The sequence below is a fragment of the Sapajus apella genome, unplaced genomic scaffold (assembly GCF_009761245.1).
Source record: "Sapajus apella isolate SASKATOON/1434 unplaced genomic scaffold, GSC_monkey_1.0 scaffold62, whole genome shotgun sequence".
NCBI lineage: Eukaryota > Metazoa > Chordata > Mammalia > Primates > Cebidae > Sapajus > Sapajus apella.
This window is the reverse complement of record NW_022437002.1, coordinates 10,853,525-10,876,954: the sequence shown is the minus strand read 5'-3', so window position 1 is coordinate 10,876,954 and position 23,430 is coordinate 10,853,525. Positions and strand designations below refer to the sequence as shown.

General features: G+C 42.2%; 1 protein-coding gene across 1 annotated transcript in view; it reads left to right on the top strand.

Annotated features, from left to right (window-relative positions):
- The window catches only part of RHBDL2 (rhomboid like 2), a 44,534-nt gene extending 24,026 nt beyond the window's left edge, over positions 1–20,508 (top strand). Inside the window, 4 exon segments of the mRNA XM_032247035.1 lie at positions 10,335–10,435; positions 13,914–13,974; positions 19,097–19,158; positions 20,125–20,508. Coding sequence (XP_032102926.1) covers positions 10,335–10,435; positions 13,914–13,974; positions 19,097–19,158; positions 20,125–20,304 — 404 coding nt within the window. The 3' untranslated portion in view covers positions 20,305–20,508.
- The last annotated feature ends 2,922 nt before the right edge of the window (positions 20,509–23,430 follow it).

Here is a 23,430-nt window from a genome sequence, read left to right as displayed (position 1 = left end):
GGGAGACTGGGTGGGAGGATTGCCTGGGCCCAGGAGATGGAGGCTGCAGTGAGCTGTGATCGTGCCAGAGAAATCCTGTCTTAAAAAAAAGAGAAAAGAAAAGGAAAAGAAAAGTGAACAAGAAACCAAGCCTAATTAGTTTTTTTTTAAAACATGAACAAGGCATTTATTATGAAAACATATTTTAAAACTTTTAGGTTTCACTTTTTAAAGTTGATAACCAAGCTTAGACAAGTCTTTTTTTTTTTTTTTTTTTTTTAATATAACAAGTTTTATATGGAGATTAGTATATTTCTGTTTAGTCTTCATTTTGATAGTGATTTCTAGATCTTGGTTACAGTTGTTATTGAACAATGCTACCAATGAATTTTTTCTTCACTGGAGCTCACCTAACTAGGTGAAGCTTTATCCACCATGTCACCGTGTGGTAACAACGGTGGCCTGTCTTGTTTCATTAGGAGGTCTTATCATGGCTCATGTCATTAGTGCCCGAATTTAGATTCCACAAGGCCTGAGGGACATCTATCTAAGTATTTTACCTTTGTAAATGACATACATAATTTCCAGGCACTGGCAATTTTGTTTTCCACGCTTTGCTTTGGCTTAATTTTCTGAAAATGAGAAACATTTTAAGAACAGTAAGTCTGAGCATTATAAGAAAATTTAAAGCAGCATCACAGTTTTCAAGAACTGGCTCAAATAGTTCTTCATGGCTGGGAGGCCTCAGGAAACTTATAATCATGCTGGAAGGCACCTCTTCACAGGGCGACAGGGGAATGAGTGCCTAACTAATATTTAATACACAGATTGACAAAAGACTCCCTTTGGTATTTATGTGTCACTTAAATATGTGCAGTTTGAGCTGGGCGTGGTGGCTCAAGCCTGTAATCCCAGCACTTTGGGATGCCAAGACAGGTGGATCATCGGGGGTCAGGAGTTCAAGACCAGCTTGGCCAGCATGGAGAAACCCCGTCTCTAAAAATACAAAACACAAAATACAAAAATACAAAATTAGCCAGGTGTGGGTGGCGCATGCCTGTAATCCCACCTACTCAGGAGGCTGAGGCAGGAGAATCGCTTGAATCTTGGGGGGTGTGGAGGCTGCAGTGAGCCAAGATCATGCTGCTGCACTCCAGCCTGGAGCCTGGGTGAGACAAAGTGAAACTCCATCTCAAACAAACAAAAAAAAAAAAAAAAAAGAAAGAAATGTGTATGCACATACACATGTATTTTATATATGCAGTTTCCTGGGGGTAGTTTGGGAGTTCCACCACACAAAGGAACTGAAAGCCCTCATTGGCTTGTTCCCTTTTGTGCTGTAAGATTTACTGCAGTCTGTGTAAATGGGTAATCTTTCCAAGGAGTAAAGGACATCTGAGTTAAGGATTTATCACAAAAATCTTTTGTATCGCCCAGAGATTTGCTGATTATTTTTTGGCAAATTACTTAGAAGAGTTGTTGACTTAAATTAGCTTATGCATTTTTCTTTTTAATTCTGAATTTTCTATAATAACAAAAGTTTTTCCAGTAGTAATGCTAACAGATGTGGTTGAAAAAACAAGCACAAAATATGACCCTTTGAGGACATGATAGCATTTTTCTCTCAATGAGTGAGAAAATAACTGCTTTTCCAAAAATATTCATGCTGTGAAAAGAGCATGTTGAAAATTAATAACTGGAAATTATTCCACCATTATATGATTTTGCTGCAACAAAATGATGCAACATTTCTTATAGAAGTTCACACTTAAAAAGCTGGGAAATAGGCTGGGCTTGGTGGCTCATGTCTGTAATCCCAGCACTTTGGGAGGCAGAGGCAGGTGGATCACCTGAATTTGGGAGTTCAAGACCTGCCTGACCAACATGGAGAAAGCCAATCTCTACTAAAAATACAAAATTAGCTGGGCGTGGTGGCACATGCCTGTAATCCTAGCTACTTGGGAGGCTGAGGCAAGAGAATCGCTTGAACCTGGGAGGCAGAGGTGCTCGTGAGCCGAGATCACGCCATTGCACTCCAGCCTGGGCAGCAAGAGTGAAACTCCATCTCGGAAAAAAAAAAAAAGAAAAGAAAAGAAAAAATCTGGGAAATAATTTCCTAATCTGTGTTAGAACTTCTCAGTGAAAAGTTGTAGTGGGTTTTAAACTTTATTGTAATACTTCCTGATTAGTTTGCGATAACTAATGATTGACATTGGGGAAGGCAAGAATTCATAGTCAAATTACACAAAAATATTTGTATCATTGGCGTAAGCCCAGGCAATGATGCAATTCTTCATTTGATGCATTTGAAACTATACATACTTTTAAAAGTTAATATTTTGGCTATGGCAGACACTAGGAGCAAATTTTCTTTTCTTTTCTTTCTTTCTTTTTTTTTTCTTTTTTTGAGACAGAGTCTTACTCTGTTACCCAGGCTAGGGTGCAGTGGCATGATCTTGGCTCACTGTAACCTCCACCTCCCAGGTTCAAGCAATTCTCCTGCCTCAGCCTCCTGAGTAGCTGAGACTATAGGCACATGTCACCACGACTGGCTAATTTTTATATTTTTAGTAGAGACAGGGTTTCACCATGTTGGCCAGGATGGTCTCAATCTCCTGACCTCATGATCCACCTGCCTTGGTCTCCTAAAATCCTGGGATTACAGGTGTGAGCCACCTTGCCCAGCCTAGGAGTAAATTTTCTTTCTTCTTTTTTTTTTTTGAGACGGAGTCTCCCTCTGCTGCCTACACTGGAGTACAATGGTACATTCTTGGCTTACTGCAACCTCTTCTCAGGTTCAAGAAATTCTCCAGCCTCAGCTTCCCGAGTAGCTGGGATTACAGACACGTGCCACCATGTCCATCTAGTTTTTTTGTATTTTTAGTAGAGATGGGGTTTCACCATGTTGGCCAAGCTGGTCTCAAACTCCTGACCTCAGGTGATCCGCCTGTCTTGGCCTCCCAAAGGGCTGGAATTACAGGGGTGAGCCACCATGCCCAGACTAGGAGCAAATTTTCTATAGAAAATAACTGAATTTGGCTGGGTGCAGTGGCTCATTCCTGTAATCTTTAGCACTTTGGGAGGCCAACATTGGTGGATCACTTGAGGCTAGGAGTTTGAGACTAGCCTGGCCAATGTAGTGAAACCCCATTTTTGTCTCTGCAAAAAATATTAGCTGGGTGTGGTGGTATGCACCTGTAATCCCAGCTATTTGGGAGGCCGAGGCATGAGAATTGCTTGAGCCTGGGAGGTGGATGTTGTAGTGAGCCAAGGCACTACCACTGCAATCCAGCCTGGGCAACGGAGTGAGACTTTGTCTCAAGAAAAAAAAGCCCCAAAACTGATTTTAAAATTACATCTCTGCATTTTATATTAATTAATTAATTTATAGAGATGGGGTCTTGCTATATTTCCCAGGCTGGTCTCTAACTCCTGGGCTCAAGCAGTCCTCCTGCCTCAGCCTCCCAAATAGCTGGGACTAGAGGCACATGCTACAGTGCTTGGCTTACATCTTTGTATTTCTGTGTCATAATATTTAACAAAGATTTTTTAAAATAATGAAGTTTATTTAATGATACTACTCATTAAAATATTTTTTTATACCATGAATAAAGTAAAAATAATTAAAAATATTATTTAATCAGGCCAGACTCAGTGGCTCATGCCTGTAATCCCAGCACTTTGGGAGGCTGAGGCAGGTGGATCACCTGAGGTCAGGAGTTCGGGACCAGCCTGGCCATCATGGTGAATCCCCACCTCTACTAAAAATACAAAAATTAGCTGGGTGTGGGGGCATGGTGGTGGGCACCTATAATCCCAACTACTCAGAGGCTGAAATAGGAGAATCACTTGAACCTGGGAGGTGGAGGTTGCAGTGAGCCAAGATCATGTCACTGCACTCCAGCCTGGGCAACAGAATGAGACTCTGTATCTAAAAACTAAAAAATAAAAAAATATTATTTAATCAGTATGTCTCATCCTTTAAAGATTCTAACATATCTTTTGGGGGGGGACATAATTCAGCCCATTATAGTGGGATATAAAACAATCCCCAAAATTATTTTACTGATCAAACACTTGTCATCCTTCTAGAACCGAGGATCCCAGTGAGGGCCTGTGATCTAGCGGGAACAGTGGCAGTGGGGATCGAGAGCAAGACGCAGTCATGAGACATGTTAAACAGATAGAACTGGCAAGTCTTAGTGACGTAGCTTCCCATCTTACTTCCCTCCTGCTTATTTGGATCCTGGTTTTCCATCTTTGTCCATTTTTGCACACACCCAGTTTTTTCTGCCCTTGAAAGACTTTTCAATGGCCAGGTCTTTGAATCCAGCATCTACTCCCCTGATTCCCCCACAGCTTGATTTCAACCTGTGGTATTTAGCCCTGCCCCAGTTTCGGAGCACAGAGCAAAGGGAGAAAGTGAACAACCTGATCACATCCTCTACCTATTTTTGCAACAGCTTCTTGGCAGGTATCCCCTTGCCCTTTCATTCTATCCTTCACACTGCTGCCTGGGTCACCTTCCTCAAACACCTGAAAAGCTTACAGTGGAAAAAAAATGCAAAATATCCAAAGATGTTCTTCATTACCCTCTATTACCTGACCTCATTGCCTTTTTTGCTTTTCTTTTTTTTTCTTTTTTGAGATAGAGTTTCACTCTGTCACCCAGGGTGGGGTGCAATGGCACAATCTCAGCTCACTGCAACCTCCGCCTCCCGGGCTCAAGTGATCCTGCCTCAGCCTCTCAAGTAGCTGGGATTACCCCATGTGCTACTACATCTGGCTACTTTTGTTTTTTTAGTAGAGATGGGCTTTCGCCATGTTGGTCAGGCTGGTCTTGAACTCCTGACCTCAGGTGATCTGCCCACCGTGGCCTCCCAAACAGCTAGGATTACAGGTATGAGCCACTGTGCCTGGCCTTTGCTTTTTTTCTAGATTCCTTCATATATAATTCTGATTTTCTCACTCTTGCTTCTGGCAAAATGTGGTCTCCTAATTAGCAGCATCGGTATCACCTGAGAGTATGTTAAAATGCAGAATATTGGATTCCACACCCAACCTACTAATCAGAATTTGCCGTTTTAGCAAATGCACAGGTGACTTGAATGCACATGAAAGATTGAGGTGTGCTGGTCTGCACTCCAGCCCACTGTTCCCCAACCTGACTGATGGTCAGAATCTCTTGGAGACCTTGTCACAGCTGTTGCTATCAGATCCCACCCTGGTCTAGTGAATCAGAATCTCTGGTGATATAGCCTTGGGATCTGTATTTTTGTTCTGTTTAATGACGTATGTACACTAAACTGTAGATGTATAATAAAGTCTACACATTTAAAGTATACAATTTGATAAGTTTTGATATGTACATATAACCATGAAACTGTAACATCATAATCCTTGACCCCCAAAAAAGTTTCCTTGTGACCCTTTGGAAATCCTCCATCTCCTACCCTCCACAAACTTCCCCCCTCAACTATCGACCTATTTTCTGTCATTATAGATTAGTTCGTATTTTCCAGAATTTTATATAAGTAGAGTATGTACTCTTTATTATCTGGGTTTCTTTCACTCAGAATAATTATTTTGAGATGTATCCATGTTGTGATGTGTATCAAGAGTTGATTCATTTAATTGCTGAGTAGTATTTGATTGTGGGGATATACCGTATTTATCCATTCTCCCAGTGGTAGAAATTTGGGTTGTTTCCAGTTGGAGGCTGTTACAAATGAAGCTGCTATGAACATTTGTGTACAAGTCCTTGTGTGGACAAATGTTTTTGTTTCTCTTGGGAAAATACCTATTAATGGAATGGCTTGATCCAATGGTAGAGTATGTTTAACTTTTAAGAAACCGACAAACTTTTTTGACAGCTTCACTGAGATATAATCAGATATACAACGCACCCATTTAAAGTGTAGAATTCAATTTTTTACTTGATTTACAAAGTTGTACACCCATGGTCACAATCTAATTTTAGGATATTTTTATCCTCCAGAGAAACAGTGTATCCATTAACAGTCATCTCCCATTCCACACCCTACAACCCTGCTCCAGTTCTAGGCAGCCCCTAACCTACCTCTGTCTCTATAGATTTGCCCAGTCTGGACAGTTCATGTAAATGGAATCATAATGTGGTCTTTTGCGACTGGCTTTTTTCACTTAGCATAATGTTTTCAATGTTCATCCACATTGTGGCATGTTTCATACTTTATTCCTTTGTATGGCTAGACGATATTCCACTTTGTAGATAGATGACATTTTCTTAATCCATTTGTCAGTTGATGGACATTTGGGTTGTTTCCGCTTTTTGGCTATTATTTATAACAGAGGTATGAACATTTGTGTACAAGATCTTTTAAAAAAGATTTTTTTGTTTACAAGATTTCGTGTGGATATATGGTTTCATTTCTCTTGGGTATATACCTAGGAATGGAATTGTTAGGTCATATGGTAGCAAAGTGATACCATTTTACATCTCCACCAGAAGTTCCTGTTCCTTTAATTTTAGGCAAAGTATTAAGTCTTTTTTTTTTTTTTTTTTTTTGATAGATTCTCGCTCTGTCACCCAGGCTGGAGTGCAATGGTGTGATGTCAGCTCACTGAAACCCCCGCCACCTGGGTTCAAGCAATTCTGCCTCAGCCTCCCTGGTAGCTGGGATTACAGGCGAGCGCCACCATGCCCGGCTAATTTTTTGTATTTTAGTAGAGATGGGGTTTCACCATGTTGGCCGGGCTGGTCTTGAACTCCTGACCTCAAGTGATTTGCTTGCCTTGGCTTTCCAAAGTGCTGGGATTACAGGCATGAGCCACCGTGCCCAGCCATAAATACTTTTTAGATTTGTTCTGTAACTTAGTTATGTTACTTGAAAGCAGTTTAATTCTTTTTGGCAAGGTGCTAATTATTCCCATGACTGCATCCTTTTGTGTACTCGAAGCAATGCCCCATTAATTACAGAGTTTTCCAGTATACACTCCCACATTGCTTGGAGGAGAGGACCTAGAGAAAAGTCCCAGGGCAGATAAGCAGCGGAGGGTGGCCCTGAATTTGGCTTATCATTCTGTAGGGCCGTCCTTCCCTAGGAAGGACAGTGAGAACTGTGGTGTTGCCCCCATCATTATCACCCTGGCCATGAGCTTGCAGGACTGGGGTAGACCCAGAGGAGAACTGGAAGGGCCAGAGTCTGCTGTCTGAGTCCCTTCTCTGGGGGTGCCTGGGCCTTGCGGCACTTCCTTTGCATACTAACTTCATCCCGATCACATTTGATTTTCCTACTGTGATTTCCCTTCTTTCCAATTTCTTCACCAACTTAAAAATTCTGTATTGAGGCTGGGTGCAGTGGCTCATGCCTCTGATCAGCACTTTCAGAGGCTGAGGTGGGCGGATCACGAGGTCAGGAGATTGAGACCATCTTGGCTAATATGGTGAAACGCCATCTCTGCTTAAAAAAAAAAAAAAAATTAGCCAGGCGTGGTGGTGTGTGTCTATAGTCCTAGTGACTCAGGAGGCTGAGCTGAGATTGCGGCACTGTGCTCCAGCATGGGCAAAACTCTGTCTCAAAAAAAAAATTATGTATTGAGAGCAGTTTCCTACATTACCTCAAATCCCATTCAGAGCAAGGATCATTCCCAGAAGTCAGAAAGGAGGGGAAATAAGCTTAGTCACAGAAGACTACTTCATACTTGAGCTTCTGTTTCAAGGAAAGTGAGTAAGTGGTGGTGGAGCCCTGCCCCTCTGCAGTGTGTGGTTTTGTACTGATACATTTTAAGATTGAAGTGTAACTTACGTGTAATAAATGCCCAGACTTATGATGTGTGGAAACAAAAGAGTTTTCCAGAACAGAATGTTACTTAGGCTCTCTGGTGCTGTGTAAGCAACAGGTAGTCTTCCCATTTCATTTTTGGTGGTTCTCTCCTTGGCTTGGGTAATTTCCTCCCATGCTCCTTTCTGGAGTGTTCTGTGTGCAGCAGTCTATTCTCTGGTACCCTGTCTTATAAACTCTAGCGGTCCAGATCTAGCTGGACTCTAAACTTCAACTCATCAACTTAAAGTTTGCTGAGACCTGCCTGGGTTCCCCCTTCATGCATTGTATTCTGTAATCTCCCTCAAGGTAGTATGTTGGCAATCAGATAACTCCATTGATAACTCATTCAATCTATTTATAACTGATTCCCTGTCTCTAAATGGTTTACTGGTTTTGTTTTCGGATGTCTAGTGTCTTGAAGACCATTCTTTCATATATATCGTCCAGTGCTTTTGGCTTTTTCACGTGAGACAGCAAATCCTTTTCTTGTTACCTTATCATGGTCAGAAGTAGACATTTGTATCTATTTTAAAAATAAGTTTATCATATGATTATGATACAATCACCCCAGCCCTAGGCTATAGGTTAGCATTTGAGAATTGATGCTCTAAGTTGCTCTGGACTACTTCTTTTCTTTTGAGACAGAGTCTCGTTCTGTCACCTGGGTGGAGTGCAATGGTGCGATCTTGGCTCACTGCAATCTCTGCCTTCTGGGTTCAAGTGATTTTTGTGCCTCAGCCTCCCCAGTAGTTGGGATTACAGGCACACACCACCACGCCTGGCTAATTTTTTTTATTTTTTATTTTTTTATTGTTTTTGAGATGGAGTCTCACTCTTGTCACCCAGGCTGGAGTGTAGTGGCATGATCTCAGCTCACTGCAACCTTTGCCTCCTGGGTTCAAGTGATTCTCCTGCCTCAGCCTCCCCAGTAGCTGGGATTACAGGTGCCTGCCACCATTCCTGGCTAATTTTTGTATTTTTAGTAGAGACAGGGTTTCACCATGTTGCCCAGGCTGGTCTTGAACTCCTGAGCTCAGGCAATTCACCTGCCTTGGCCTCCCAAAGTGCTAGGATTTCAGGCATGAGCCACCATGCTCAGCCTACTGGACTACTTCTCACTGATCTTCAGTTATCCATATACCTTTTTCCATGCCATTGCTCTTCCAGTTCTCTAAGTCCTGAATACCTTCCTCTCTTTTGTTTTTCTTATCCAATCCTTTTGTATATGGGGGTGGAAAGGAGGTGGGGAGGTCTTGCTCTGTCACCCAGGCTGGAATGCAGCGGCATGATCATAGCTCACTGCAGCCTCAAACTCCTGGGCTCAAGTGATCCTACCACCTCAGCCTCTTGAGTAGGTAAGACCGCAGGCGTGTACCACCATGCTTGGCTAATATTTTTCTTATATTTTTGGAGACAGGTCTCACTCTGTGGACCAGGTTGATCTCAGGCTCTTGGCTTCCTGGCCTCAAGCAATCCTGCCTGAGCCTCAGAAAGTGCTGGGATTACAGGAGTGAGCCACCATGTCTGGCCAATCTTGAAGATTCTTCAAAGTTTAATCAAAATGCTGTCTCCTCCTCCTCAGAGTAGCAGGGAGTCCACCCTTCTGTTGAGAAAATCACTCCTTCCTAAGTACTTCTACGGTGAATTTATTTTTGTCATAGTAGTTGTTATATTCTGCATTTATAATAGTTGTTTGCCCACCTTTTTGTAAAATTACTAAGGACAGAGACTTTTTCTTGCACAAAGTAGGTATTGTATTGTATTATACACTAAGGAAATGAAGGAGGGCCTTGAAAGGAATAGACCAAGTACTAGAACTAAGTGGTATAGAGAGAATATTTTAGTCTTAGCGTAAGGTGGTTTGTAAAGCCTTGTTTTGGTCCAGTAAATCTAGGATTAGGTTAGTAAACAGGATTAATCTTGCTTGGGGAATCTGACTAGATAGTATGTTGAGAAGGATTCTGAGGCCACATTATAGCTCATTGAGAAAGATAGCCATTAGATAATAAAGTATTGGATTGTCTCAGGTATTTTGACTAAACGTAGGATATTTTATAATATTAGGTTGATGCAAAAATAATTGCAGTTTTTGCCCTTAAAAGTAATGGCAAAACCACAATTACTTTTGCACCAACCTAATAGCTAACAAATATATAATACACGTTAGGCAGTGTTCTAAGCACGAACACACATCAATGCATTTACTTACCCTGAAAATCCATTGAATTAAGTTCTATTAATAGCCTGATTTTGCAGGTAGGGAAACAGACATAGAGGAGCTAAGTAGCTTCCTCAAGTCATACTGCTGGTAATTCTGGCTCCAGACAGTTCTGTCATTGTCAGTGTTGTGTAGCTGTTCTAATGAACATTCAATGTTTTCAGAAACACTGTGGTAGTTAGCATACACAGCTATATGAAACGGGCAAAATAGATCTGTTGCTTGCTAATATGATAAGAGACCAAACTCCCAAATGTCTACCTTAGATTAGAAAGATTTATCTTTTCTGATCCCTATAGTCATGTCTGATCCTTTGTGTTTTATTTCTTTAGGGTCCCTTGCCAGCTCCATCTTTGACCCACTCAGATACCTTGTGGGAGCTTCAGGAGGAGTCTATGCTCTGATGGGAGGCTATTTTATGAATGTTCTGGTGGTAAGAACCAGGGGGATGGAATCCATGGGTCTCTTAAAAAAACAGAAAACAGTAACTGTTCTTTGGTTCAATGAATCTTCATTTATCAGTATTTACGGAACACTCATTTTTCTGATAATTGTATGGCAATGCCATTTTATTTCCTTTTCTTTTTTTTTATGAGATGGAGTCTTACTCTGTCACCCAGGCTGGAGTGCAGTGGTGCAGTCTTGGCTCACTGCAACCTCTGCCTCCCATGTTCAAGAGATTCTCCTGCCTCAGCCTCGTGAGTAGCTGGGACTACAGGTGTGTGCCACCATGCCCAGCTAATTTTTGTATTTTTAGTAGAGACAGAGTTTCACCATGTTGGTCAGGCTGGACTCCAACTCCTGACCTCATGATCTGCCTGCCTCAGACTCCCAAAGTATTGGGATTACAGGCATGAGCCACTGCGCGGGGCCCCTTTCTTTTCTTTCTTTCTTTTTTTTGAGACAGAGTATTGCACCATTGCCCAGGCTGGAATGCAGTGGTGTGTTACCGAGTCACTGCACTTCTGCCTCCTGGGCTCAAGTAATCCTCCCACCTCAGCCTCCTGAATAGCTGAGACTACAGGCATGGGCTGCCATGCCTGACTATTGTTTGTAGAGCCAGGGTTTCGCCATGTTGCCCAGGCTGGTCTCGAACTCCAGGGCCCAAGTGATCTGCCCACGCTGGCCTCCCAAAGTGCTGGGATTACAGGCGTGAGCCGCTGCACCTACCTTCCTTTCATATTTTTATCATTTTTTTCTGATTTCAAAAGTGATGAGCACTATGTAACATTTTAAATAAAAGAATAGAAAGTTAAGGTCCTCAATATGTATCTGTTAACGGGTGGGTGGTGAAAGAGGTTGTTGACAGTTTTATATATATGTTTTTTCAGATCTTTTGTTTTCTTAAAGGAAAGCAAGTTTATTAAGAAAGTAAAGGAATGAAAGAATGGCTACTTCATAGGCAGAGCGGCCCCAACCTTTTCTACATGTATTCAAAATCCTACCAATGTTAATATTATAACAATGACATCACCCTTATATCGTTCTGCATTTTATCACAGAGCACCCTGACCATCTACCCATGTCATTGCTTAGAAATCCTCACTGCTTGGCAGATGCTCCCTAGCATCATCTATATAGATACTCCATGATTTATTTAATGAATCTTTCATTGAAAAAATTGGGGGGTGATTCCTGCTTTTCATGTTTAGAAGTAATGCTATAAGAAATGCTCTTTTACATTTATCTTTTTGCATTTGTGTAATTTTCTTTTTGTAGGATAAATTTCTAGGCTGGGCATGGTGGCTCATGCCTGTAATCTCTGCACTCTGGGAGGCCGAGGCGGGCAGATCATGAGGTCAAGAGATGGAGACCATCCTGGCCAACATGGTGAAACCCCATCTCTACTAAAATACAAAAAATTAGCCAGGCGTGGTGGCACGTGCCTGTAGTCCCAGCTACTTCGGAGGCTGAGGCAGGAGAATTGCTTGAACCTAGGAGACGGAGGTTGTAGTTAGCCAAGACTGAGCCACTGCACTCCAGTCTGGGTAACAGAGCGAGACTCTGTCTCAAAAAAAAGTACATACCAAATTGCCCTCCAGAGTTATCATATAGTCTTGCGCTCCCTTGATAATATGTAAGAGTGCCAATCACTTTTAAAAACAGGTTAAAAAATCCTGACTAGTTATTAGTCCTTTTGCCATTTAGGTATGCTTTTTTTTTTTTTTTCCCCCTGGGAACCATAGGTATGCTTTAAAAATATTCTAGGGGCCAGGTGCAGTGGCTCAAGCCTGTAATCCCAGCACTTTGGGAGGCCGAGGTGGGTGAATCACCTGAGGTCAGGAGTTTGAGCTCAGCCTGGCTAACGTGGTGAAACCCTGTTTGTACTAAAAATAAAAAAATTAGCTGAGCATGGTGGTGTGCACCTGTAATCCCAGCTACTTGGGAGGCTGAGACAGGAGAATTGCTTGAACCTGGGAGGCAGAGGTTGCAGTGAGCTGAGGTTGTAGTGAGCCAAGATTGCACCATTGGACTCCAGCTTGGGCAACAAGAGTGAAACTGCATCTCAGAACAAAAAATTCTAGAAAGAGGCCAGGTGAGGTGGCTCATGCCTGTAATCCCAGCACTTTGGGAGGCTGAGGTGGGCGGATCACGAGGTCAAGAGATTGAGACCATCCTGGCCAACATGGTGGAACCCCAGCTCTGCTAAAAATCCAAAAATTAGCTGGCCGTCGTGGCACACACCTGTAATCCCAGCTACTCAGTAGGCTGAGACAGGAGAATTGCTTGAATCCGGAAGGTGGAGGTTGCAGTGAGCCGAGATCACGCCACTGCATTCCAGCCTGGCGATAGATTGAGACTCGTTCTCAAAAAAAAAAAAAAAAAAATTCTAGGAAGAAAAGAGTAAAGCAATTATAAGACCATTCCAAATATAGAAATCACTTAGAAAAGTGGTTTTTTCAACTTTGGATTGCAACCCATTAGTGGTTGTAGACTCACTTGGAGGAATTGTGGCCAAAAATTAAACCCAAGAAAAAAAAAAGCCAGTGTTATTGTTTGATTTATGTGTGTACTGGGTTGTTACGTAAATTATTTCTTTCTGTAGGTCATGGTCATAAGAGTTTGAAAATAATTGATTTTGAATAAACATGTCTATTTCAGCATCTTTACTCCTTGGGACAAGAGTTACTAATTTGAAAGGGAAGGGACAAGTAATTCAATAAATTATAGTAGAGATGTCTGACTCAGCAGTTTGTCGTGACACATAGGGACCCAAAGCTGTAATTCCAGCAATGAGGCAGGTGTGCTGGTGTGCACCTGTAGTCCCAGCTACTCAGGAGTCTGAGATAGGAGGAGGGCTTGAGCCAAGGAGTTCAAGGCTGCAGTGAGCTGTAGATTGCACCACTGCACTCCAACCTGGGTGACACAGTGAGACCCTGTCTTCTACCTCCCCCTACAGAACCCCCCCAACACCCTCCCTTTAAAAAACCCTTCAATAATTTTTGACCAATATTTTCAATATTTTTAAAATTACTTCAAAAAATCAAGATAACACTCAAATCTCAGTTAAGTCTTTGCTAAATACTACTGGGAAAGGGAATGAAGAAATATCAAATGAATATTGACCAAAAATCTTAGGAATATTTCATCAAACTTAGTTTAACAGCATTTCTCTATATATTTATTGACATGTTAAGTGTTGATTTTATATTACTTTTATTTAGATTATTTCTGGCTAGCAAAATTGCAACACTTATATCATGAAATTAAATATCTTGGCATTTTATTCTCCAAAGTGAACTGTACTTCCCAAATACATTTGAAAACTTGGCTGTGACACTCATGCTTTGTTTTGAAAATATTTGACACTGGAAGAGTATTTCAAATGAAGAGCAGATGAAGAGAGAGTAGAGTTGAGGTTTCATTTGCCCACTGATAGCTTATATGATTATTATTTATCTCTTTGCAAGAATTTTCGAGAAATGATTCCTGCCTTTGGAATTTTCAGACTGCTGATCATCATCCTCATCAGTAAGTGTGTTTTGTGAACACGTCATACTGTCGAAGTCAAAATGAAATGCAGAGACGAATGTCTAAACATTTTATTTGGGAATCACAGAATTGCAATTTGGGGCATACACTCAGACCTGGGAGGTCTACGGTATGTCTGAAGAACAAAAGAAAAGGCTGGGGGTTTCCTTAGAAAGAGAAATGTTAATGTTATTTTGAAAGAGAGCTCATTGGTACTAGAGACACCTTTGGGAGCTGGTTGGTGAGTGATGGTGGTGGGGAGAACCAGTCTTAGACTTGTGTTGTTTAGACCTGATTCTTAGACTCAATTTGTTTCAGCAGCTATTAGGTGAAACTAGTCTTATGGTTAGAGCAGGTAGTTTCAGCAGCGGGGCTGATGGAGAATTCAATTGTTGGAGCAGTGCTATGTGCCTGAGTGCTTTTGTCCCCTGTCCCCTTGACTCTGATTTAGTTGGGTATGACAAGAATGACCTATTTTGCATAATCAACTTTCAAAATATTTTCACAATTTTATTGGTTTAGCCTTCAGAAGGCCTTTCCTCCTTTCCCAGACACTACCACGGAGAATCACTGCTGTCCTATAGTTAGAAAAAATTGTCCGCTTCACAGCACTAAGCAGAAAGAAGTAAACAAAAGAGTTCTACAGACTCTCATGGTTCTTAGACATGCCTATGTGATGTGTTTTTGCTTTTTGTATCATTATGGAGTGGGGGAAGCCAAGAGCATAGAGCCTCAGGCACCCCGCTAATGGAACCACAATAGCTTCACTTAGGTTTATATACTGGACTTTTTCATATATTAGAAGCTGTATGTGATTTTGTCTGCAATGGAAAAACTTGGAAACCACTGATAGAATCTCTTTCTTCCTCAATTTCTAAATTTTTAGATTAAAAAAAAAAAAAAAACTGGCTGGGCGCAGTGGCTCACACCTGTAATCCCAGCACTTTTGGGAGGCTCAGGTGGGTGGATCACGAGGTTAGGATATTGACACCATCCTGGCCAATATGGTGAAGCCCAGTCTCTACTGAAATACAAAAACTAGTCGGGTGTGATGGTGTGCGCTCGTAGTCCAGTTACTTGGGAGGTTGTGGCAGGGGAATCGCTTGAACCCAGGAGGTGGAGGTTGCAGTGAGCCTAGATCGTGCCACTGCACTCCAGCCTGGCGACAGAGCAAGACTCCGTCTCAAAAAACAAACAGAACAAAACAAAACAAAACAGATCCAGGATATAAGTATTGAGTGACAGCTGAGGATTAAAGAGAGAGTTGGGGGTGGGGGAGGGGTAACTGTTCAAGAAGCCCAGACTAGGAGGGTGACTAATGTGGCTTTTGAAATCTCCAAGAATTCTAGAATTACATGCTAAGGGAGGTTAGGAAGAATGCTGTCTGGAGAGGGGATGGAAGTGCAGCTGAGTCTCAGAGTAAAGGTAGATTCCAGATGACAGCAGGCTGTGGAGCGTAGAAGGAAACAGGAGCAAAGTTGGGGGTGGTAACTGGAGTTGACAGACCTGCTCCAGCTGAAGCTCCTCCACTTGGAGGGCTGCGGAAGAATGACAGACCATGGGGTCAGACCTGAAAGCCAAGGTGGAGGTTATACCTGATAAAGCCTAAGATGCTGGCTGTCCATATAGTAAGAAAACAGGATTTTGCAATTTGTATCAAGGGTTCAATTACCTCCATTACAGGAACAGAGGCAACTATGTCTGTTGACAAGGGACTCTTTAGTTTATTGACCATTTAATTGTAAGAACACTAATATTTCCCTCTGAAATAAAATAATTCACTTTTTTTTTTTTTAGACTGAGTCTTGCTCTGTCACTCAGGCTGGAGTGCAGTGGCGCGATTTCAGCTCACTGCAACCTCTGCCTCTAGGGTTCAAGCAATTCTCCTGTCTCAGCCTCTCCTGTTTATAGGCACAGGCCATGAGGCCCGGCTAATTTTTGTATTTTTAGTAGAGATGGGGTTTCACCATATTGGTCAGACTGGTCTCGAACTCCTGACCTCAGGTGATCCTCTCGCCTCAGCCTCCCAAAGTGATGGGATTGCAGGCATCAGCCACCATTCCCAGCCAAGTGGTAAATATTCTTTTTAATTGTGAATGGCTATTGGCCTAAAAAACATTCCTTCATCAAGCATTATGTTCAAGACCAGCCTGGGCAACATAGGGAGACTCTGTCTCTACAAAAAAATTGGCCAGGTGTTGTGGTGTGGGCCTGTAGTTCCAGCTACTTAGGCGGCTGAGGCGGGAGAATTTGCTTGAGCCTGGGAGCTTGAGGCTGCAGGGAGCTACTGTACTCTAGTCTGGGTGGCAGAGTGAGGTTGTCTTAAAAAAAAAGAAAAAAATCCATATGAAGGGAACTTTTTTAAAGTAAATGTCAAATTTTTAATGAGGACAGTGGTTTGGCTTCTTGGAATAAGGGCTGCTTTTCAGGTGGGAAGACATGTCTCAGTTTAGAGGCTGCAGTAACCTGGAAGAAAAGTCCCCCAGGAAGCAGAAAGAGGAAAGAGCCAAAGTCAGATCTAGGAAGGGGGTAAGATGGAGAGAAACTGGTTGGCGAAATTAACATACTAATGGTTACAAAGACTTTCTGAGAGGAGGTCTCCAATTGCGGAAGACTAAACCAAAGTAAACGTTTCCAGTTATGTGGCAGTTTTTTGTTTGTTTGTTTGAGCTGGAGTTTCGTTCTTGTGGCCCAGGCTGGAGTGCAAGGTGTGATCTCGGCTCACCGTAACCTCTGCCACCCGGGTTCAAGCGATTCTCCTGCCTCAGCCTCCTGAGTAGCTGGGATTGCAGGTACCCGCCACCACGCCCAGCTAACTTTTATATTTTTAGTAGAGATGGGGTTTCACCATGTTGACCAGGCTGGTCTCAAACCCCTGACCTTGTGATCCGTCTGCCCCCACCTCACAAAATGCTGCAATTACAGGTGTGAGCTACCACGCCCAGCCAAGGCAGTGTTTTTTAAAAATACTTTCCTAGTCCCATGGGCATCTTATTTATGTGGACCAGGAAATCCAAATGATGATTGAAAACATGATATAGCCTCATTAATCTAGCACTTTGTGTAATAGTCATTTACAATTAAAGGAATATTGAATACTTTCTCGACCTCAATTTCTGTCCAGTGACTTCAATGTCAGTCAATACAGTATTGAAAGGGAATCTAGTCAGAACACATGTCCTGATGCTATTTTCCCAAAGGCAAGGACTAAGTCTTTTCATCTCCTAGGACACAGTGGCTCACTAAGTAGAGCACAGGGAATTAGGGGATAGGTGAGGAATGTGATATCTGCAAGAGATGTTTCCAAGCACTAACATATAGGGCAGAGTTATTCTAGGCCAAGAAACTGGAAGCTCCTTTTGTAGCACAGATCTGACTTACTTGAAGACTACCTAACTTCTGGCTCTCACAGTTTTATTGGAGAATATGGAATCATTTCCTTTCATGGACTGACACCTTCGCAATTCCCGATGGTAATTACAGGCAATTCGCGTGGTGGCTGAGAGTAGAGCCTTGGTGTCTTGGCTTCTTTATGTATAAAATGTCACCATCCTTCTTCACTTTGATTGTTACAATAGTACTTTTCCAGCTGCTCTTCCAGTTCCTGTTCTTGCTTCCTTGTAGTCTGCTTCCTATACTGCAGCTAGAATGATCTTTTTAAAACCACCAGCGTGGTCACTCAAGCCTGTAATCCCAGCACTTCGGGAAGCCGAGGTGGGTGGATCACCTGAGGTCAGGAGTTCGAGAGTTGGAGACCAGCCTGGCCACATGGTGAAACTGTCTCTACTAAAAATACAAAAATTAGCCGGGCGTGATGGTGGGGACCTGTAATCCCAGCACTTTGGGAGGCTGAGGCAGGTGGATCATCTGAGGTCAGGGGTTTAGGAGTTCAAGACCAGCCTGAACAACATGGTGAAACCCCTGTCTCTACTAAAAGTACAAAAGCTAGCCAGGTGTGGTGGTGCATGCCTGTAATCCCAGCTAATCAGGAGGCTGAGGCTTGAGAATCGCTTGAACCTGGGAGGCAGAGATTGCAGTAAGCCAAGATCACACCACTGCACTCCAGCCTGGGCGACAGAGTTGAGACTGTCTCAAACAAGGAAACAGAGAAAATGTATCATGTCACTCCTGTGCTCAAGAGCTTTCAATGACTTCCTATCACTCAGATTAAACGTTGAAGTCCTTACAATGGTTCATACAGACCCTACATAAGCTGTCCCCTGCTACTTGTCTGATCTCATCACCCACAACCTTATTCCTAACTCTAGTCCAGAATCACCTGGAGGTCTTGTTAAAACCAAGAAGTTGTTGGGACAACAAGTTGACTGCGTTGGTGGTTAGAAAACACAGCCACGGAAGTTGGAATCTGCTAAGGAGTGTACACCTCACCTTCTGAAAACAAAAAGACCTAACTCCATAGAAAGCTGAGTTCCACCCTCAATGTTTCCGGTTCAATAGGTCTGGGGTGGGCCTAAGAGTTTTCATTTCTAGTAAGTTTCCAGGTGAAGCTGATGCTGCTGGTCTTGGTAAAAACCACTGTGAAAACCACTGATCCAGCCAGCTCAACTGCTTTGGTATTCCTCAAACACAGCAGGCACATTCCTGCTTAGGGACTTTTCCCTCTCGCCGAAACACTCTGTGTCGAATGGCAGCATGGCTTGTACCCTTACCTCTGTCCAGTGTCATATTCTCAGAGAGATCATCCTTGACACCCCTATTAAAAATCACATGCAACATCTGGCATACTCAGTTCTTCTTCCTCTCTTTGTATTTTCTCCATAGCACTTAGCACCACTGACATACTGTTTTACTGTCAGCTCCATGAGGCAGGGCTGTCAGATCTGTCCGTTGCTGCCTCTCTACCACCTAGAATATGCCTGACACATAGAGGACAATGAATGCTTGTTGGATGAATAAATCCGTAAAATGGAATAATGATGGTTCCTACTTCATAAGGTCATCATGAGGATTAGTGACTTAAAAGAGCTTTTAGAACAGCACCTGGGGCAGAGTAAGTCTCAATAAACGATACCTAGTATTATTATGATTAGAGGGGAACCAAAAACATTTGGTGTACTATTGTGGAGATTCGGAGCCTTCATCAGGGTGTTTTTCCTTCTAGTTGTGTTGGACATGGGATTTGCTCTCTATAGAAGGTTCTTTGTTCCTGAAAATGGGTCTCCGGTGAGTTCAGTTTCTTTCTTTTTCAAACTAGAAATTTGTTTACTGTCAAAAAGGGTTACCAAATAGGGGTTACAACGCTGTGATTTAGGACAGCCATATTTCCATTTGGAAGTGAAGACAATTTTTAAGGAAATCAGACTTTTGAATTGTCCTTCAGCTTAACTCTCTCATAGCCCTGATCACTGGTTCTTCTTCACCGCACCTGCCATATTGGTAGCTATTCAAAAACAGGAGAGAATGGATTTTCCTGTCCACTTAGAATAAAAAGCAGATTGGTTTAGCCAGGCATGATGGCATATGCCTGTAGTCCCAGCTACTTGGGGAGCTGAGATGGGAGGATTGCTTGAGTCCCAGAGGTCGAGTCTGCAGTGAGCTGTGATCATGCCACTGCACTCCAGTGTGGGTGACAGAGCGGAGACCCCATTTCAAAAAACAAAACAAACAAGCAGATTGGAAAACAGCGATGAAAATTTGGGAAATTAAATGCATAATAAAGAAAATTGACAAAGATTTCCAGCTTTGCTGGGATTTGTCTTTGAATTGGGTAGTTTGTTTGGGTGTTTGTGTGTATATTATTACTTTTGTTTTAATTATGATATCCCATGTATGTGGGATCAGATTATGCTGCTACAGAGATCCTTCATGGAAACTCAACCGTTCTCTTAGTTGGCATTATACAGAATTATTTTAAATGCAATGATGATCAAGAATGAGAAACAATTTCTCTGTCTTTTGTACTCAGAGAATGGGTGAAAAATGACATTTTTAAGCTTTATATGTTTCCAAGTATCTTCTCTCTGTGCATATGAAGTTTTGTGCCTCTTTTGCCTTACCCCCTAGTTCTCTAGACCTTTAAGACCCTTGTTTGACTGTGGTGGTATTTGTGTTTGAATAAGAGAGATGCCACTGAAATACACAATTAGCATTGTCTTCACTTATTTCCATTTCCCCCCCTTTTCTCCAAAGGTGTCTTTTGCAGCTCACATTGCAGGTGGATTTGCTGGAATGTCCATCGGCTACACGGTGTTTAGCTGCTTTGATAAAGCACTGCTGAAAGATCCAAGGTTTTGGATAGCAATCGCCGCTTATTTAGCTTGTGTCTTGTTTGCTGTGTTTTTCAACGTTTTTCTATCTCCAGCAAACTGACCTGCCCCTATTATAAGCCAACTAATAAAAAGAGCCATCTGGAGGAAGAAAAAAAAAGGAAAACCCTGTGAAGAAACAGAGGTCTCAGCAAAGGCTAACAATTTTATATAGAAGACAAAACAGCATTAAATTAATTAGTTTCAAGGATTGCCTACAAAAGGATCTTAGGATTTAAGGAAGGGGCTTCTGAACGTAGAAAGGGAAGAAGAGAGAAAAGAAGGGTAGTAAAAACTAGAGATGGGGGCCAGCCGCGGTGGCTCACGCCTTTAATCCCAGCACTTTGGGAGGCCGAGGTGGGTGGATCACGTGAGGTTGGGAGTTCAAGACCAGCCTGGCCAACCTGGAGAAACTCCCACCTGTAATAAAAATACAAAATTAGCCGGGCGTGGTGGCACGTGCCTATAATCCCAGCTACTTGGGAGGCTGAGGCAGGAGAATCGCTTGAACCTGGGAGGCAGAGGTTGCAGTGAGCTGAGATTACCCCATTGCACTCCAGCCTGGGCAACAGGGTGAAACTTCATCTCAAAAATAAATAGATAAATAAATGAATATAAAAAAATACAAAAGTTAGCTGGGCGTGATGGCGTGTGCCTGTAGTTCCAGCTACTTGGGAGGCTGAGGCAGGAGAATTGCTTGAACCCGGGAGGCAAACGTTGCAGTGAGCTGAGATCACATCACTGCACTCCAGCCTAGGAGACACAGTGACACTCCGTCTCAAAAAAACAAAAACAAAACAGAAAAACACCCTAGAGATTGGGTCTTCCTCAGGCATATGGTATCCTATAAAACAGACTTACTCTCTTGGAGGATATATTTTGGAGAACGCTTGATAAAATCTATGAAAACTGTACAATGCTGATAATAAAAACTTTTTTATACGTGTCAGACTCCTGATAATCACTTTAAAATAGATCACTGTTTGAGGAGATAGATCACTACTGTTTGAGGCGTTTCATATACTTTATCGATAATGTTGTCAACCACCCAGAAAGGTAGCTATTACTCTGCATCTTAGAGTAATCTTAATTCCTTAAAGAATTAAGTACTTGTCTGAGAGGAGCAGAATTTAAACACAGAAAATGACTTGGAAACCTGTAGTCTCCCCTATAGGTCCCACAATGCTGTGCTCCTCAAATACTGAAAAATAAGAATATCATAGGAGTCCAGGAACAAATGCCTATGCGGGGTACATCATGAACGGCGGAAATACCTCACAGAAGAAGGCTGCAGATTTTCTGGACTGCTAGTTTAAGATTCTGATACCGTATCTAAGATCCCAAGGAAACTGGCACTGTCTTTCTGGGGCACATTATATACCTAGACTTCAGATTCTCATCTGTGATCAGACTGTCATCCTTCGTGCAGCTCATGGTTCCCCTAAGAGTGGGTAGGAATTTATTTGCAAAAGCTAAAATGTCATACCCAAAAGCTGAGAAGCATGTGTCCTTTTCCTCTATAGAATTCAGACTGTGGTTTATTATGCTTTAGAAATGGTAGTTTTAAGTCATCTGAACACAGGAAATATAATTTTTTCTTTTGTCATCAACATGTTTATTAAACATCCATCTAAACACGTTACTGTATTCTGGAAGGGGCATACACTTAGATATGGTGAGAAAATTTACTTTAATTTTTAGAAAAACTGATCAGAAATTTGTTTAAAAAGTTAAGTATGAACATGGGAATATGAGTGTTATTTATTTATTTATTGAGATGGAGTCTTGCTCTGTCTCCCAGGCTAGAGTGCAGTGGCCTGATCTTGGCTTATTGCAATGTTTGCCTCCTGAGTTCAAGCGATTCTCTTACCTAAGCCTCTCCAGTAGCTGGGATTACAGGTGCATGCCACCACACCTGGCTATTTTTTATTTTATTTTTACATGAAGTCTTGCTCTGTTGCCCAGGCTGGATGCAGTGGCACGATCTTGGTTCACTGCAACCTCCGCCTCCCAGGTTCAAGCAATTCTCCTGTCTCAGCTTCCTGAGTAGCTGTGATAACAGGTGCCCACCACCAAGCTTGGCTAATTTATATATTTTTTGTACAGATGGCATTTCACCATTTGGCCAAGATGGTCTTGGACTCCTGACCTCAAGTGATCCGCCCACCTCGACCTCCCAAAGTGTGGGGATTACAGGTGTGAGCCGCCATGCCTGCCTGGCCTTATGAGTGTGTTCTTGGTTAAAGAAAGATTCAAACAAGAAGTTAAAAGATAAAATCTCAGCCAGGTGCAATGACTCATGCCTATAATCTCAGCACTTTGGGAGGCCAAGGTGGAAGGACTGCTTGAGCCTAGGAGTTTGAGAACCGCCTGGGTAACATTCAAGGACTCTATAAAAAATAAAAAATAGCCAGGTGTGGTGGTGCTTGCCTGTAGTTCTAGCTACTCCAGAGGCTGAGGTGGGAGGATCACTGGAACCCAGGAGTTCAAGATTGCAGTGAGCTATGATCATGCCACTGCCCTCCAGCCTGGGTGACAGAGTGAGACCCCGCCTTAAAAAAAAATCTCCTTTTACCTTCTCACTTCAAACCTCCTGTTTTCCCCTAGTGATGACCATCATCAGTGGTCACAACAGTATGGTGTGTATCCTTGCAGGCCTTTTTCTATATAGGATGAGCAGAAAGGGAAATAGATTTAAGTTGATGGCCAATTCATCCACTGTTTTGAACTGCACTGAATCTGCTCTACACCCCCAAAGGGACAAATTCAAAGAACAAATTAGAGGTGTCCATGGTATAACTTCCCCTAAGCATGATTTGCTTCTCAGATTTATCGAAACTAGGAAAAGTTTGTGTTAATCTGGTTTAGCTTTATATATGTGTGTGTATATATATATACATACACATATGTATATATATAAAAGTATATATAAAAACATATATATAAAATTATATATATAAACATGTATATATAAATATAAAAGTATATATATATATATATTTTTTTTTTTCTTGAGACAGGATCTCGCTCTGTCACCCAGCCTGGAGTGCAGTGGTGCTATCTTGGCTCACTGCAACCTCTGCCTCCTAGGTTCAAGTGATTCTTCTGCCTTCGCCTCCAGGGTAGCTGGGATTACAGGCATGTGCCACCAAGCCCAGCTAATTTTTGGTATTTTTAATAGAGACAGGTT